This window comes from Puma concolor, chromosome A3 (assembly GCF_028749965.1).
Source record: "Puma concolor isolate L17-30 chromosome A3, mPumCon1.1.hap2, whole genome shotgun sequence".
NCBI lineage: Eukaryota > Metazoa > Chordata > Mammalia > Carnivora > Felidae > Puma > Puma concolor.
In genome coordinates, this window is record NC_141669.1 from 51380057 (window position 1) to 51397042 (window position 16986).

Below are 16986 nucleotides of genomic sequence, written 5' to 3' on the forward strand. Positions count from 1 at the left end.
GCTGTGATGGAGGCTGGGTGAGTTTTTGGGAGGGAGACTTCCCTTCCTGGAAGGGAAAGTGAGTGTTCTGGGGCTGGGCCAGGAGAGGGGAGCCAATCTTAGTTTCCTCCGTGCCTCTCTTAGCAAAACAGCTTGACTTTATATTTATTTATTTATTATTATTTTAATATAGTGGTAGTATTTAACATTTTGTTTTATTTTGTGTTTTTTTTTTTAAAGTTTATTTATTTTGAGAGACAAAGACCACACGTGCTCATGTGGGTGGGGGGCAGAGAGAGAGGGTGAGAGAGAATCCCAAGCGGGCTCCACGCTGTGCCTGCCGTGGGGCTCGTCTCACAAATCATGACCTGAACCGAAATCAATTGTCGATGCTTAACTGACTAAGGCACCCAGGTGCCCCATTATTATCATTTCTTTGAGTAGTTTACTTGGTTCAAATTCTGAAGGTACAGAAGGTGTGCCATGAAAAAATCTCCTTTGCCCTGACCTTAAATCCTCCAGCTCCTGTCTTCAGAGGCATGAGTATTGCCAGTTCTTGGGTAACTTTTCAAAGTTATTCTATGCATTTAATGTTTGTCTGCACAAATACAGCGTTCTCCACACACAGGTTTTACCTATGCTCAGACTGACTGTCCCACACAGGATGTTTATTTGTCATCTCCACCTATGGTGCGTCTGAACTGGGACCCTGGCAGAGGGGACAGACACTGCTTAGCTTTGTCCCCTATGAGCCAACACGCCTATGTTGGGTGAATATGGGGTTAGGATCAAACTGGAGAGGGGGTGTGGTTAAGTAGAATTTCTTCCTAGTCCCCAACCCCCATTTGACCAAGACCGTCTGAGAGAGGTCATCTTGCTGGTTCTCTCCTTCCTCCTGGACAGAGTCATCACTGGGGGGTCCTGGGCCACCTTGCTCCTAGGGGCTGATGACGGCTTATAAAAGGCCCTTGATAGACAGTGAACCCAAATCTTTATGTGTGGTTTGGCCTACTTTTCAGAGTGCTTTCCTGGCATCATCTCATTTCATTCTTCCCTGTGGGCAGACAAGGTGACCCCCATTTTTACAGATGTGGAGACTGCTGTCTCAGGAGGTGAAATGACTTGTCCAAGGTCACATGACTTGTTAGTGGCAGCCAGATCTCTGACTTGCAAGCCCAGTGCTTTTTCCCCTACCTTGTGCTTTTGGCCGTACATACTTCCTGCTGCTGTTGGGGTGGTTAGACTCGTCTCTGGGCATTTTTATGGCTTTTCCTCTGCCAAGTGAGCATAGTCGCTGGCCAGTCTGAGGCAAGCTGACAGTGACAGGCCTCTGGAGCCTGCAGCAGTAGGGGGCACTAGCTGAGATGTTTGTGCCTAGGAGGGAAGCTGGACCTGGCTGGGCTCTGAGGTGAGTTGAGCAAGCCATGTCCACGGAGGCTGGGGCGGCTCTTGAAGTGACGCTTCTGGGCTCTGAGGACTATTGGTTCTAGAGTGGGTGATAAGAATCATCCTGTGGCCGATAAGAGGCAATATCCTGCCCCAGGACTGCGTCTGGCTTACAGTCTTGCTGTAGATACCAAATCAAAGGGTGGGTTTGATTGTGGGCGTGGGGAGCCAGAAGATGGGCCTGAGGGCCCTGCACATGTCATTGTATCTGATAGTATGTGAGGAAGAATGCTTGTGTGGGGTTTTGGAGAGGAGGAAGGGCATCCCATGCAGGAGACTGTGGGGAGGAGGTTTTCCAGCTTCCCTCCAGCTCCCTGAGTAATGACAGTCTTAGTTGGCACCCCTCCCGCCCCTAACTGGCTTTTCTTATTGCTCCCTTTTACAGAGGTGAAATGATTGGTTTAAAGCCACTTAGTAGATCCAGAACTAGAACCTGGATCTCCTTCCTGTCTTCCTGCTATGACCTTAAAATAATTTTTTTTCAACTTATTTTTGGGACTAGCTGAGTCCTTGCCAATTCCATCTCATTTATCCAGCAAGTATTGGAAAGTGTTCCAAATATCAGGCCCCATCCCTGGGTTTGGGGGTAAAAGGTAAGTAGCAGTCCCTGCTGTCATTAAGTACTGAGAGTGCAGGGTGGAGGCACCCTACTGCTAGGGGAGGAAAGGAGGCCCTAGAGGGAGGGCACTCCTAGCCCCTCCCATTGCTCCTGTCCTAGTTTAGGAAATTATTATTTTTTTTTTTTTACTTCTGTTCTGGACTGTTAGCATAGCTGCTGCTGCCTTTTTATAAACCAGAATGGCAGTTTATTAATTTACGATGAGAAGTAATCGCTGAGGCGTACGGAGTTGCTTGGGTCAGCCCAGCCATGGGACCTGCCTTGGGTTGTGTCAGCTTCCTGCCTGTCGCCCCTGCCTTGTATCTGTGCTGTCCTTGTCCCTGCTGTCCCACGCTCTTCCTACAGCACAGCATCCATCAGGCTGGGTCCTTGTTTTGTACCCCATAGCGCTCTTCAGGGCCCGGAATAAAGTCACAGCCCTTAAGTGCAGTGTTGGAGGCAGTCTCCTACGTGCCCCAAAGCCCCTTTCTGCTTGTCTTTTCCTGTCACCACCCTCCCGAAATCATCGTAGTACTCCCCTTTAACTTTCCTATGCAGCTTGTGCACTTTCGTGGTGTTGACCACGTTCCTGATTTATGTGGCTATCTTATTTCCCCACCAAGATGTGAGCTGCTTGAGGACTCTCCCTTCTTGTTCCTGGCACATACTTGGGAAATGTTGGGAGGTCTAGCTGAGGCCTCCTATGTCTGGGTGAGAGCCCTGTGCCTCTAAGAGGGATGGTGTTGGGGGCACCTGGGTGGCTCAGTTGGTTAAGTGTCCAGCTTCAGCTCTGGTCATGATCTTGCAGTTCATGAGTTCAAGCCCCATACCGGGCTCTTTGCTGACAGTGCAGAGCCTGGAGCCTGCTTTGGATTCTGTGTCTCCCTTTTTCTCTCTGCCCTTCTCCCAGTCTCTCTCTCAAAAATAAATAAACATTGAAAAAAATTAAGAGGGACGGTGTTGGCATTGAGTGCCGGGATCCCACATGCCAGGCCCTGTGCTGAGGTTTGGCCATGAGTGGGCAGGGCTGAGTTCACAGGTCCACACAAGGCTCAGAGACCAGGAGCAGGGCTCAGTCATAGCATAAGGAAAAAAAGCCTGTGTCCTGGCCTCTGGGGTTTAATGGAAATGCACTGTTAGTCCCAAGTGGGACCAGAAGGACAGTGTAAATGGATCCGTGCTCCCTAACATAACCGTAATGCCCTTATCACACACAAAATCAACAGTTCCTTAATAATCATCCAGTATCAGAGTCCATATCCAAATTTCTCTGATATCAGAACTTTTTTCTTCCTAGGTGGTTTGCTGAGTCAGGATCAGATAGGGCTCCCATCCTATGCCTGGTTAGACCTCCCAGTGTGACTGTCCTTCCGCCTCTATCTCAGACCCTTGCCTGATAGAACTGAGTCACTTGTCCTTGAGGCTGACACTGTGGCCCTGGCTGAGGAGCTCCTCATGTTGCCCTTCACCTCGGTTCTCCAGCCCCTGAGCACTAGTTGTTGGGTCTGGAAGGCCTGGTCCCCATGCCCCACCTGCTGAAAGGAGTCCTTCCACGTGGGGTGGCTGATGCAGCTGCCTGGCCTCGCTGTCAGGGTCTCTCTGTCAGTGAGGCCCAGCTTGAGCAGTGGGTCCTGTTAGTCTGACCCAGCCACCATGGTTCCCCATCACCGTGTCACCCAGTGGGTTTAGCATTCGTGGATGAGCACCACCTCTGTCCCCAGCTCTCCTTTTCTTCTGCACCTTTCAGGAATCTGGCATAAGGAAGAGCTTTCCCTCTCAACTCTGGGGTCACTCTCCATAGGAATAGCAGGAATGGCAATTCTTTGCCATTATTTTTCAAGTAGTGATGGCTTTCAAATTAAAAATCCACCCTGCCCAATGATATTGTGCATGATCCTAGTTATTTACACATCAGGGGGTTCCTGCCAAAGCAGAGATCACAGGGCCTCATGAACCTGGGGATGGTGGAGACAAGGCGGCTCGTGTCTGGGGCTGCAACTCTCTCCAGGGCAAATGATTTACTCTGTACGACATCGCTCGAAATGGCTGATGGCTGGCTTGGAGTAGGAATATGGGGGCAGATAATGTTAAGGATAGATATTTTTGTATTTTCTCCTGCAATTTTCTCCAACATTTACTTTCTGGGTTGCAAATCTTCTCCACTCAGAGCCCTGTAGCCCCCATTTGTACTAACTTCTCTACATGGGGAGAGTGAAGTCAGGAAAGGAGAGCTGGCTCAGTATATCTTTCTCTCCTTTGTGCTGGCTCCTCACTTTCCCTTCTGGAAGATTCTCCAGCCAGTACATCAGGCCTTTTCACTTCATTTGCCTCAGAGGGTGGGGTTCGATTCCTGCCACTGTCAGCTTTGCAAGACCCCTCATTCCCAGCCTGGTGGTAGCTGTTCGGTAGTCTGAAGTGAGGCCTGTCTCTGCTGAGGTGGCATCCATAGTCACAAGAGAGAAACTGCATACCTGGTGGGTTATAGCTGTAGCAAAGAAAGGTCAGGTGAGGAGCAACCCTCCAGGAAGTTAGAGATTGTGGTATAGGGGCCTGATCAAAACAAGCTTGTCTGCTCCCTAGCTAGCAGGTGCGTTTGGCTGTTTTTGTTTTTCTGGAGTCACCTTCACTGGTGTGCAGGGTATTGAGGGTTAGGCTGAGCACTGTAGCGTGACGCTGGAGAGACTCAAGGCCTTGAGCCAGCTTCTGGCCCCTGGCCAGGCCCTCCCATACCCCTGGGTGGGCAATGGGGAGCAGTGCCTGTCCTCTGCTTTGAGATCTCAGCCTGGGTGTTGTGTAGTGGGGCAGGAGGGAAAGACCTGCTTTTTTGCTGCCTTTGCTCCCTCCCTACTCTAGAGCAGATGTTCTGAGTCCTTTTGGTCCCACGGACCCCTTTGGTATCTGGTGAAGCCCGTAGACCCCTTTTCAGAACAACCCCTTCAACTGGATAGAATATAAAGTACACCAATGATATTGAAGTACATTTATCAATATGTGGAAACATTTGTTAAAGTAACATATCTGTTATCACTATATTAAGTGATGCAGTCCAGTGGTTGTCTAACAGCTTTAAAGTTCAGGGGGCACTTGGGTGGCTCAGTTGGTTAAGCGTCCGACTTTGGCTCAGGTCGTGATCTTGCAGTCCATGGGTTCGAGCCTCGCATCGGGCTCTGTGCTGACAGCTCAGAGCCTGGAGCCTGCTTCGGATTCTGTGTCTCCCTCTCTCTCTGCCCCTCCCCCACTTGCACTGTCTCTCAATCTCTCAAAAAATAAATAAACTTTAAAAAAGTTAAAGTTCAGAGTAGTGATGGATATCAACCATATTTTGTAACATCTGCCACAACTGTCATGGGATGTAAAAATGTCTGGTTTCTCTTGGTAACACACTTATGGGTACTGACTGCTACTATATACCATTACTGTTGGCAAAAACTCATCATTGGCGGAAATACTAAATTTCAGTTAGAGGTTAGGGGAAAGAAAGATGTAACTTGTCTTCCATCTAACACATAACCCTGCCCTAGAGAAATAAGGGGGTGACTTTGGATTCCTTGGTTGGGCAGGGACATGGGGACATGGGTCTCTGTGTGTTGGTTGTACTTGCAGACAGGGGCAGTCTAGTGCAGTGATCAAGGTCAGGGTCTCTGGAGTCAGGGAGCTTGAGTTCACGTCCTGGCTCTGCTACTTACTGAAAAGAACCGTGTGACTTAACTCATTGGACTTCTCTGTGCCTCCGTGTCTGCATCTGCAGAAACACGTGAGCTGACGCTCGTCTGGCATTTCTCCTGTGCCAGGCCCCATTCTCTGAGTGCTCCACAGATAGCCCACTTAACGTTCCTAGTTGTCTTGTGAGGAGAGCAGATTGGATATCCGTTACCCCCACATTATAGGTAGGTATGGAAACTGAGGTGTAGAAAGATTAAGTGACCTGTCCTGGGTGGTGGGGCTGGGGCTTAAACCAGGTAGCCTGGCTCCACAGGCCGTGCTTGTAGCCACCCTCGAGGACTGCCCCCCACACCCACCTCACAGGGCTGTTAAGAGGATTAGTAAGGTATCATGGGAGTGTTGAGTGCATAGTATGGTGCCCAGCACACAATAAGTGATAAAGGAGAGGTGTAGCTATCAATGGTGATAAGATTAGTGTCCTAATGATGGGCTAGAATGTGGTCAACACCCAACCTCCCTCACCTTCACCGACCTCCATTCACTGGGTTGGGCACTTCCCAGATCTAGCTCAGTGCCTTCTCTCCCAAGGAAGTGAATGAGATTCTTCACTCAGAAATGGGGGGTAAGGCTGTCAGGATTAAAGAAGGCCCCTTTTTGGAACTGTCCCCTTTAAGCCTGGCACCTGTGGCTCCTGCCCTTGGAGGGCTCCTATTGGGGATGGGAGGCAGGGAGCACTCCCTTGCTTTCCAGGAGCTCCTGGTCTCATGGGTAAGACCCATGGGTTTGTAATGAGAGAAACATTACACAATTATTCAATGGTGAATGGGGACAGATAAGTTCCAAAGTCAAATCCTAGATTAATTTGTTCATTCACTGAACAAATATTTAGATGTCTGCTGTTTTTAAGTGCGGGGGATGCAGAGATGAACGGAATACAGTTGCTGCCTATAGAGCAGGGGAGGACAGACGTCTCATCATTGTACTGTGTAGGACACACACACACACACACACACACACCCGCACGTGGGATGTCCAGTAGTACTAAGTACACTGAAGAAACAGAATAAGGCATGTGCCCTGGGGGTACTAGGGAAGACTGAGGAGGTGCCGATGAACGGACACCTGATGTGAGTGAGTGAGGGAACCGTGGCCTGACGATCTGGGAGGATCAAGTGCAGTGGCCTTGGGCTCAGGGACATCAAGAAGGTGAGTGTGGGATGAGTGGTGCAGAGCGTCAGAGGAGCCAGGACCCAAAGATGGGACCTTTCTACCATTCTGAGGAGCAGGGTGTTTTGTGCCTATTTGCCGGTGGAGCAGGGATGGTAGGGAGTTGTCCTGTCCAGGGGGGCGATCGTGGTGGACTGGACTGCAGGGTGACAGTGGTGACACGGGTAGAATTCTGGATATAATTTGCACATAGAACCAGCAGAGTTCAAAGTTTAGATGTGGGGTGCGAGATGGGGGAGAAGAGACAAAGATGGTCCTGGGTTTGGGGACTGAACAAATGATATGTGGGGGCTAACTGGGGCACCATTATTTGGGTCATAAGCTGCATTTGGGGCTGATAAGAACTGACGATGAGTCAGGTGTGCCTGGGCCTGTGTGTCACAGCCCTTACTGCCCCCGGTCTCTGACAGGACCTGCCCTGACCTGGGCATGTGTGAGTTGGACATCAGCCCTAGGTTGGCTCACCGGGTGCTGGGCATTTCCAGTTATGGTGTGTGGCAGCTGTTAGCCCAGCAGCATTCCCTGATAAATAGGTGGAGAGCTGGGTACCGCGGGCCGGGAAGCCCCACCGACAGGAGTAACTAAGGTCGTAATCTTGGGAACAGGTGAGGCAACTAGCCCCCTACCCCTTCCATCCCACCTTTGTCCTCTGTCCCTGGGGTGTGGGGGGAGGCAGGGCAAGAGGCTGAGTGCCAAGTCCTAAGTCCAAGCTGGCCCTGCTGAACTTTTGTCAGCCTGAGGGAGCTTGTGGGAGGTCTGGCTGATGAGCAAGGGGCCTTGAAGGCTTCTCCATGGTTCTGTCCTCCCAGGAATTCTGGACTCTGATGGCCATTGGGGGAGGCTGGGCTGCCCTCAGATAGGGTTTTAATGGCCTGCAGACAGGACAAAGCTCCAAGGTTCCCTCAGTGACCATTCCAGGGTGTCGGAATCCCGACATCCTCCTGGGATTGTGCCAGCATCTGTGGTATACGTCCAGGAATTTTCCAGCCTCTGTCGCTGGACAGGGTGTCCAGAGGCCTGAGTGTTTGCATTCAGTTTTATGAGAAATGTTACATCTTAAAGGTCAAGGGCGTGGGCTGAGAGTTCAGCATCCTCATGTTCAGGTTCCAATCCATTGCTTACCCGCTGTGTGACTCAGGCAAGTGACAAACCTCTGTGGGTTAGTTTCCTCATCTACAGAATGGAGAAAATGGACCCCGCTTCCTGGACTGTGTGGGTAGTAAAGGAGGTACAGAACCTTGGACATGAGCGTGCCGCACGTCTCCCCCTCTCACGTGTGGTCCACAGCAGCATGGGCATCCCCGGAAGCTGGGTGGAAATGGAGCCTCTCAGACGTCCATGGCCTCAGATCTGCATTTTAACCAGACCCAGTGATCCTTTTGCACTTTGCAGTTCGGGAAGCGCTGATGTATGTTACTCCTGAAGCGCAGCATCGTAGCTGTGCATCTCTCTTCAGGGACAAGGAGTTTCCCCTTACTCTTCCTTCTCGTCGGTGCCCATCATGGGTTGGTTGCAGACACACTGGGGACAAGTCCCAGATAATAATCGTCACTGTCAAACCCTCGTCTCCTGCGTGTGTGCTGCCTGGGCCTTGGAGACTTCACATGCCCCACCCACCTTGACCCTCACACTGTCTGAGAGTAAATGGGAAGCATTGGCTCCGCACTGACCAGGGGTCCAAGAGGGTGGCTCCCACTGGATGTCTGAGGACACGGAGGTATAGGGAAGTAACCTGGTAAGTGGTGGGGGCCAGGGTGTGCACTCAGGATGCAGAGCCCAGCTCTTAGCCACCATGCTTCGCTGCCATGGGCATCCAGATGAGAGCTCCAAGCAAGGGGTGGGTGGAGCAAGAGGGAAAAGAGAGGGAGTGGAGGCAGGGAATCACTGAGAGCTTGTAACATCTCAGAATTTACTGCCATGCGCTATTTATTTACTTTGTAGCTGTGTACCCTGGGGGTTACTCAGTAAGTATCTGCAGGGAACCCAGTCCTGCTAGGGAGACCTTGAGCACCCAGAATATGACAGGACTAGGTAGCTGTGGGGCAGACTGCAAACAGATCTGGTTGTGGAGTGAGTTTGGTTCAGAGTGCCTGTGCCTGGTCAGAAAGAGGAAGAATTGGGCTGGCCCAGGATGGTGGCAGCTGCGAGATCTTCCTAGAGGAGGTGGGACTGGAGCTGGGCCACAGGACCCTGTAGGCACATTCCCCGTGGGAACCCCGCTTTGTGGGGATGAGATGCCCAGTGGGATCTGCTGCATGTGGGGCTCTGTAAAGAGAATCTCCATCGTTTCACTGAGGGATCATCAGCCCACGTCGGCAATGTCTGTGGCCTTCTAGCCTCCAGTGGACCGTGCGCCACAGGGTCTGGCAGGTCTGGGATTTTCTAGGGGCCATCTGGATAGGCAGGAGGAGGAAGCAGAAGCAAGGGGTCGAGGAGAGGGATGTGGGCTTTGTCTGGGAGCTGGTGGTTATGTGGCCTTGCCATCCCAGCTGGTGTGGGTCATACTCTTTGGAGAAGGCCTGCTCTGGTTGAGTCCCAGGACACCCAAGGTGCCTGGCAGGGTCCAGTTCAGTCCTGCCCTGGACTGGTAGGGGGGTAGATGGGTGACAGTGGCTGGGGTCCAGAGGCAGCCTCACTCTGCTCTGGATGGGGGAGTCTCAGAAAATGGTAAGGAAAGTCTTTCCTCTTCACTCCTGGCCTTCCTGAAAAGCAGGTCGGAGACAGACAAGCAGACAGATAGACACAGACCCAAATTCCCTGGGGAAAAGCAGGAGAAGCAGAGGTGACCTTATGTGGGGGTAGGGAAGGGCAGGGAACAAGGATCCTTTAGGCAGAGGGCCTAAGCCTCCCTGTGGTCTAATGATGCAAGCTCCCTTCATCTGAAGGGTGGAAGGGGAGAGGCCAGCAGCCTGTTCTGTGGCTCAAGCAACTGAGGAGATAAGATAGGAACAAGCGTTTTCTTTGGTCTCTTTTTCCTATTGTGACAGTAATATATATATATATATTCCTTATAAAAAATTCAAACCGGACAAAAATACTCAATGGAGGCGGTCATTGTTCCCTGCAGCCTCACCCCCCACAGATAGCTACTGTTCATCCTGCGATGTATGGAGTGTGACCAGCTGGGACTGAGGGCCCCTGACCTTTATGCCCCAGCAAAGGATGTCTGTACTTGCCGATTCCAGTTACTCAGAGCTAGTGGGTTTGGGGTGGAGTCCACACAGTTCTCTTTTTCTCCACCTCCCAGGATCTTCTGTGCTAGATAGGGCCTGGTCTAGGTTTGGAGAAAGTGACTAGTGCCCGGCCTTTAAAGAGTCAGAGTGTCAGGCCCAGGGTGGGCACTGGCTTGAGAAAGTAGGGGTGTGAGGATGTTGATGCAAGCTGGTTTGTTTTTCTAGTAACCCTCCCCTCTTGCCCCCAGACACATCCTCTCACACATGCCTTTGATCTCTCAGCTCTCTCTCTTCTTGCCACACTTCTCCCTCCTCCTCCTGCCCCTGCATACTGTGAGAGCATGGAGACGTGCACGCACACTTTGAGCAGGGTCCTCTGTCCTGCCTGCCTGTGCCACCGTCTGCCCTGACGCAGCCTGCCCGGTGGATGGTTTAGGAGGGAAAACCAGCGGCCCTGGCTCACTGCACTCGGGCCATCGCGTGGGTCACCTAGGACAGGACAGGCGCGTAGCTCATAATGGGCACACAAGGGTGCAGTCATGATGGACTCTCCCAAAGGGGTGCAACTGCACGTGGCCTGGGAAGACGTTTTTTCATACAGAAGATGCCCCACTCCCAACCCGTTTATGTCTGTGAGAAGCTGAGAAGCTCGGGGAGCTGGTGCCGTGGGGTAGGCAGATTTCAGGGTTCGGGGTGACCACCATTGCACTGACTGAGGCATGTGGGGGGGGGGTTGTAGGGTGTGTGGTGTGGGAGGGGTGTGTGGGGTGCAGTGTTGGGGGTGGTGGTGGTGGTGGGTGGGAGGGTGGGTAGTATGGGGTATATGTGGGTGTAGTATATGTATGTGCCGCGGGACTTTGAGCCCTTCAGTGACCAATCTGACCATCTCTACCAGGTCTCATTGTACCTTCATGCTTGATTGGCTGGGTCTAGAATCCTAGGCTGGAAAACTTTTCCCTCAGAATTCTGAAGGCATGATTCCATATGTACCCATTGTTGCCAGTGAAGATCCAATGTTACTCTGATTCCTGAACATATCAACCTGTCTTCCCTATTTGGAAGCACCCAGGGTCTCCTTTATTTTATTTTATTTTATTTTATTTTATTTTATTTTAATTGTATTTATTTTAGAGAGAGAAAACGTGTGTGTGTGCACGAGTAGGGGAGAGGGGCAGAGGGAGAGAGACAGAGAATCTTCAGCAGGCTCCACCCTCAGCACAGAGCCTGACGCAGGGCTTGATCCCACGACCCTGGGATCATGACCTGAGCTGAAATCAAGAGTCAGACTCTCAACGTACTGAGCCACCCAGCCCCTGGGCTCTCCTTTTTATACCTGGTATTCTGAAACCTCACAGTGAGACCTGTTGGCTGGGTCTTTCTTTATTCATCGTGCTACGTGCTTATGGGCCCCTGTGTGCTGATGCTCATGTCCTTCAGGTCAGGAAAACTTTCTTGTGTTATTTCTCGCACTTTGTGCTCTCTGTTCCCTCCCTCTCCCCCCCTCTCCTTTTTAAAATGTATACAGTTTTTTTTTTTAAAGAACAGTTTTTGATTTACAGAAAAACAAATGGACGGTACAGGCAGTTCACATACACTCCCTAACTCTGATCCCCATCCTGTTCCCCATTTCCTCTGTTGTAACATCTCACATTAGTGTGGTACATTTGTTACAACTGATGAACCAGTACCAATATAATATTATTAACTAGAGCCTGTAGTTTACATTAGAGGTCACTCTCTGTATTTTAGATTCTGCGGGTACTGACAAATACATAATGACATGTGTTTACCATTACAGTATCACACAGAATAGTTTCACTGCCCTAAAAATTCCCTGTGAGTTGTTGATTTTCAGCTTGTTCAGCCTTTTTCCTGTCTTGTGGATTGGAGAGAGGCCTCCCAAGCCCTTCACACATGGAAGAAGACTCCCTCATCTTTCTTGACTCTCCAGTTACTTGGTGGTGAAACTCCTTGACTGACCTCCAATCATCGCCTCATCTTTGTTCTACTTTCTGGGAGATTTCCCCCAACTTGTCTGGAACACATCCTCTGAGGGTTGTGTTTAGCTCTTCTATGCTAGGGAGGTTAGACATTCTGGGTGTTGGTGTGAGAAAGGGGGCTGATTTTTAGTCACTCCTGTCTTCAGCCCTGCACCTGAACCCATCTTGGCGTCCCTACGTCCAGAACCTTTCTGGTTCAGTTTCTCTGCAGAATCTCTCTGCTCACATCTGTAGGAGATGGGACGGGGTATGGCCCACTGAGCAGAATGGGAGAGGGACCTGGGTGGACCTCCGGGCAGACTCCTCGGAGTGCGAGTGGTCGGGAGGAGGATTTGGGCAGCAGAGGAAGAGCTTCATGCACAGCGCTCCCCTGTAGGGCGGGCTCCACCCACCCTGTGCAGTCCTCATGTGTGTGAGGGGTCTCTCTGGGAGTGTGTGGTGGGCAGAACATGGGCTTTGGAGAGGTGAAAACCTGGCTCTCGGTCTCCTCTGTCCTTCCTGGCTGCTTGTTCTTGGACAAGTTACTTTACTGCTGAGCCTTGACGTCCTGATGTGTAAAATCAGGGTGGTGGCCCCCACCCCCTAGGCGTGTTGTAAGGTGTGAGTGAGCGTCAGACGAAAACCCTTGTACTCCATTGTGGCACACACACGATGCTCAGCAGATGCGAGTGTTCCTTCCCTTCCCTGGGTCTCTTGAGGTCTCCTTGAGGCCACTTTATGCCATAGTGTCCCCCCCCCCCCCCCCCCCCCCCGTCTTGCAGAGGTATTCCTGGTGGGGCTCGGATGAGTCAGTAAGTGACTGAGGTAGGGGTGCCTGTGTACATGTGTTCCTGGCCCTGGGCCTCTGGATGAGCTGTTTTTTCCTGGGCTCACTAGTGGCTCGGAGCAGAGCTTTGGCTGGGACTAGCCAGAGGAGATGATGTAAACAGGGAAAAATGTGAGTAGGTCTGTCTATACCAGGGGCCTGGAGGGTTAAGAGACCTCTCCACACCTAGTCTCACCCCTCTGGGCCTCAGAGTTGCAGATGTAGGCAGGGAGGGGGAAGAGGGGGGATATCCGAGCTTCAGGGAAGGGGGATGGGAGGGTGGCATGGAGTGGTAACCGCTGCCCTGCCCAGTAACACCCAGGAGATTCCCCTACACAGGATGTGGTTTCCTTCATCATGGAAAAGCTGTAGATAGTTTCTCAGCTCTGCCTGTGGCTGGGAAGGCTGGGCCTGTGCGTCAGGGCAGGAGCCTGTTGGGGGGGGGGGAGCGGGCTTCTTGTGCTGTGACCACAGCTGCCTCCCACCCCCTTCCCGCAGGTGGTACAAGCTGCACTCCAAGGCGGGCAAGAAGGAGAAGGAACGTGGAGAGATCCAGGTCACCATCCAGTTCACTCGCAACAACTTGAGCGCCAGCATGTTTGACCTGTCCATGAAGGACAAGCCGCGGTCCCCTTTCAGCAAGATCAAGGACAAGATGAAGGGCAAGAAGAAGTATGAGCTGGAATCTGCCTCCGCCATCCTCCCAAGCAGCGCCCTGGAGGATCCTGAGCTGGGCAGCCTGGGCAAGATGGGCAAAGCCAAAGGCTTCTTCCTGCGCAACAAGCTACGCAAGTCCTCCCTGACGCAGTCTAACACCTCGCTGGGCTCGGACAGCACCCTGTCCTCGGCCAGCGGGAGCCTGGCCTACCAGGGCCCGGGCGCAGAGCTCCTCACACGCTCGCCCAGCCGTAGCAGCTGGCTGTCCACCGAAGGGGGTGAGTGAGGGCTGAGCGCCCCGGGGTGGGGGGTGGGGAACAGGGGGACAAGGAGGGTGGTGGGGGAAGGCCCCCCACCAGGAACCAGGGCTTCTCTTCCTGCTGCCAACCCCATGGGGTGCTTCCTTTTCAGGCAGGGACGCTACCCAGTCCCCCAAGTTGCTCACTCACAAAAGGACCTACAGTGATGAGGCCAGCCAGATGCGAGCGGCTCCACCCCGATCCCTTCTGGACCTCCAGGGCCACCTGGAAGCTGCCTCCCGCTCCTCGCTCTGTGTCAATGGGAGCCACATTTACAACGAGGAGCCCCAGGCCCCCCTGCGGCACCGCAGCTCCATCTCGGGCCCCTTCCCACCCTCCAGCTCCCTGCACAGTGTGTCTTCCCGGCCTGCTGAGGAGGGGACTCGGCCCGCAGATGACTCCGGGGGCAGAGGCAGCCGCAGCACCAGCAGCTCAGAGGTGCTGCCCGGACAGGAGGAGCTGAGCTCTCAGGCCAAAGTGTTGGCCACTGGGGCCAACCGCTCTGGAGAGGAAGAGGGGGCCCGGCTCCCAGAGGGAAAGCCAGTACAGGTTGCCACACCCATGGTGGCCTCCTCCGAGGCTGTGGCCGAGAAGGAAGGAGCCCGGAAGGAGGAGCGGAAGCCCCGGATGGGCCTCTTCCACCACCACCACCAGGGGCTGAGTCGGAGCGAGTTGGGGCGCCGTGGCTCTCTGGGGGAGAAGGGGGGTCCCACGCTGGGGGCCTCCCCCCACCACTCATCCAGCGGGGAGGAAAAGGCCAAGAGTAGCTGGTTTGGCTTCAGAGAAGCCAAGGAACCGACTCAGAAACCCAGGTACGTCCTTGGCAAAACCAGCTTTGCTCCTCGGGAAGGATGCTGGGGTATTTGCAGCCTGGACCCTGGGGCAGGGAGAATGGAGCAGATGGGGCCCTTGGGCAGGCTGCTGGGGCTCTGGCTTTGCATGGTTGAGTTGGGGGAGGGTGCTGTTTCCCTAAGCCAGGGCTCGGTGTTGGCACATGGACACAGGTGAGTTGCAAGGGCACAGCGCTTTGGGGGCCCTGTGGATTGAGGAGTCCAGTCTCCTGCTCATGGGTCTTGCTTCTGAGTTGGCACGCCTACCCCCTGAGGGGGGGGGGGGGGAGAAGGGAAGAAAAGCAGGAAAGGCTATTTGTGTGAATTCTTTGCTTTCCAACTTCTACCTCTTGCCCTTTGGCCTCAAGGCCAGGAAGCCTTGGCAGGTGGAGAGGCAGGACGGGGCCTGTACCTCATACCCTCCACCTCCATCCCAGCTGTTCCCTGTTGGCTCTGTGACCTCTTCCCCCTGAGCGATGGGAGCCAAGTCATTGATGCCCCCCTCCCCAGTTATGCTCCTGGGCTGGCAAGGGGCTGTGGACAACTCCTTTAAAATCTGTGACCTACCTTCTGTCCTTGAAGACTGTTAGGGCTCTGGCCCTCACTGTCATCCTTGGTCTTGGGGTATGGCAAGTGCTGATGGCTGTTCTGTTGTGGATGTGCCAAGTCCCACCCATGAGAGCGATGAGGGAGTCCTTGAGCTCAGGCTCTGGCAGAGCTCTCAGAAGGGTTCTGGTACTAATTAGGATTCTGTACCTGGTTCCACTGTGGGGACTGGTTTCCCACACATCCAAGGAATTCTCTGACACCAGCTTGATGTCTTACAATTCAACTCAATTCTGACACTATTTACCCAGAGATAGCATCAGACCCCACATAGGCTCAGTCCTACACGACTGACCTACAGGATTGACTCTCCCCCCCCCCCCCCGCCCACTTCGGATGCCTGTCACAAGTCCAGGTTGTCACCTGTGCTACTGACCAACCAGCTGTAGATCAGAGGTTCCAGTGACCATCTCCCCGCCCCCTTCCTTGGGTTTGGTTATTTTGCTAGAGTGGCTCACAGAACTCAGAAACACTTTGCTTACTAGATTGCTCTTTTATTATAAATGGCTATAACTCAGGAACAGCCTGATGGAAGAGATACATAGGACAAGGTAGGAAAGGGCGCAGGGCTTCCATGCCCTCTCCCAGCATGCCACACCCCCAGCATCTCCACATGTTCACTGGTCCCTGAAACTCTCAAACCCCATTCTTTGGAGTTTTTATGGAGACTTCATCACACAAGCGCTTATGATTAAATCATTGGCCGCTGGTGATCAACTCAACTTCCAACTCCTTTCTCCTCTGCAGAAATGAGGGTGAGACTGAAAGTTCCACCCTTCTGTTCATGGTTGGTTCCGCTGGCAACCAGCCCCCATCCTTAGGGGCTTTTTAAGAGTCACCTCATCCACACAAACCCAGTTATGGTAGAAAGGGACTTGTTACGAATAACAAGATGCCCATTTCACTTTTATGGCTCTGAAGCATTTCAGGAACTGCAGACAAGAGACCAAATATTAAAAGATGCTCTTATTGCTTAGGAAATTTCAAGGGTTTTGGAAGCTATGAGCCAGAAACTGTGGATGAAGACCACATATATATGAGAAATATACGATTGGTTATTCAGATGACCAAATCACCCACCCTGGCCCTTTGACTACTCCTCACTCTGACCATCGGAGGCTGCTGCATTGTCCAACAGGGTGTAGGGAGGGCCACCAGGCCTAGGTCCTAGGAGCAGATGTCCCCCCCCTTCACAAAGGGGCAGGCCCTGGACAGGCAGTGTCTGTGGCAGCTCCAGCCAGTGTGGTCGGGCCGCTGTTTCTGCCCTCAGTGAGCCTGCCCCTCCCCTGTCCACGGGTCTGTGGGCAGGAGGTGGGGTGTGAAGGCTGGGCACAGTGAGGAAGGGTTGAGAGTGGGCCCTACAGCCGTTCCCCAGCAGAAGGGAGAGGACTCCTGCAGTCCTGGTTTTTCTCTTTCCCAGTGGAATTCGAGTCCACGGAGAAGGGCAGGGAGAGGGCTCAGGCCTGGCCGCCTGGCAGCCCCCAGGATGCCTCACACATGGATGGGCGGGGGTTGGAGCAGTCCCTGGGTGATGCTGCCCTCTGCATCCCCTGCTATAGGTATATCAGCTTCTGTCCCCGCTGCCCAGCCCCTACTCACCAGAGCCCAGGGGAACTGCTGACCACCTGCAGCGGAGGGAAGATAAGGAAAAAGGGGATGGGCCTGTCTCAGAAGCCCAGGCTGAGCCTATAGCCCTGTGACAA

At 52.9% G+C, this 16986-nt stretch overlaps 1 protein-coding gene across 4 annotated transcripts in view; it reads left to right on the forward strand.

Annotated features, from left to right (window-relative positions):
• Positions 1 to 16986, forward strand: part of RAB11FIP5 (RAB11 family interacting protein 5) — a 37765-nt gene that overhangs the window by 7698 nt on the left and 13081 nt on the right. For 3 of the 4 annotated variants that reach the window (XM_086700845.1, XM_086700846.1, XM_086700848.1), the window contains exons 2-3: positions 13390 to 13826; positions 13960 to 14659. In XM_086700845.1, coding sequence (XP_086556971.1) covers positions 13390 to 13826; positions 13960 to 14659 — 1137 coding nt within the window. Of the gene's footprint in view, positions 1 to 309; positions 1388 to 13389; positions 13827 to 13959; positions 14660 to 16986 lie in introns of those variants that run through there. The other variant, XM_086700847.1, reaches the window with a different exon arrangement.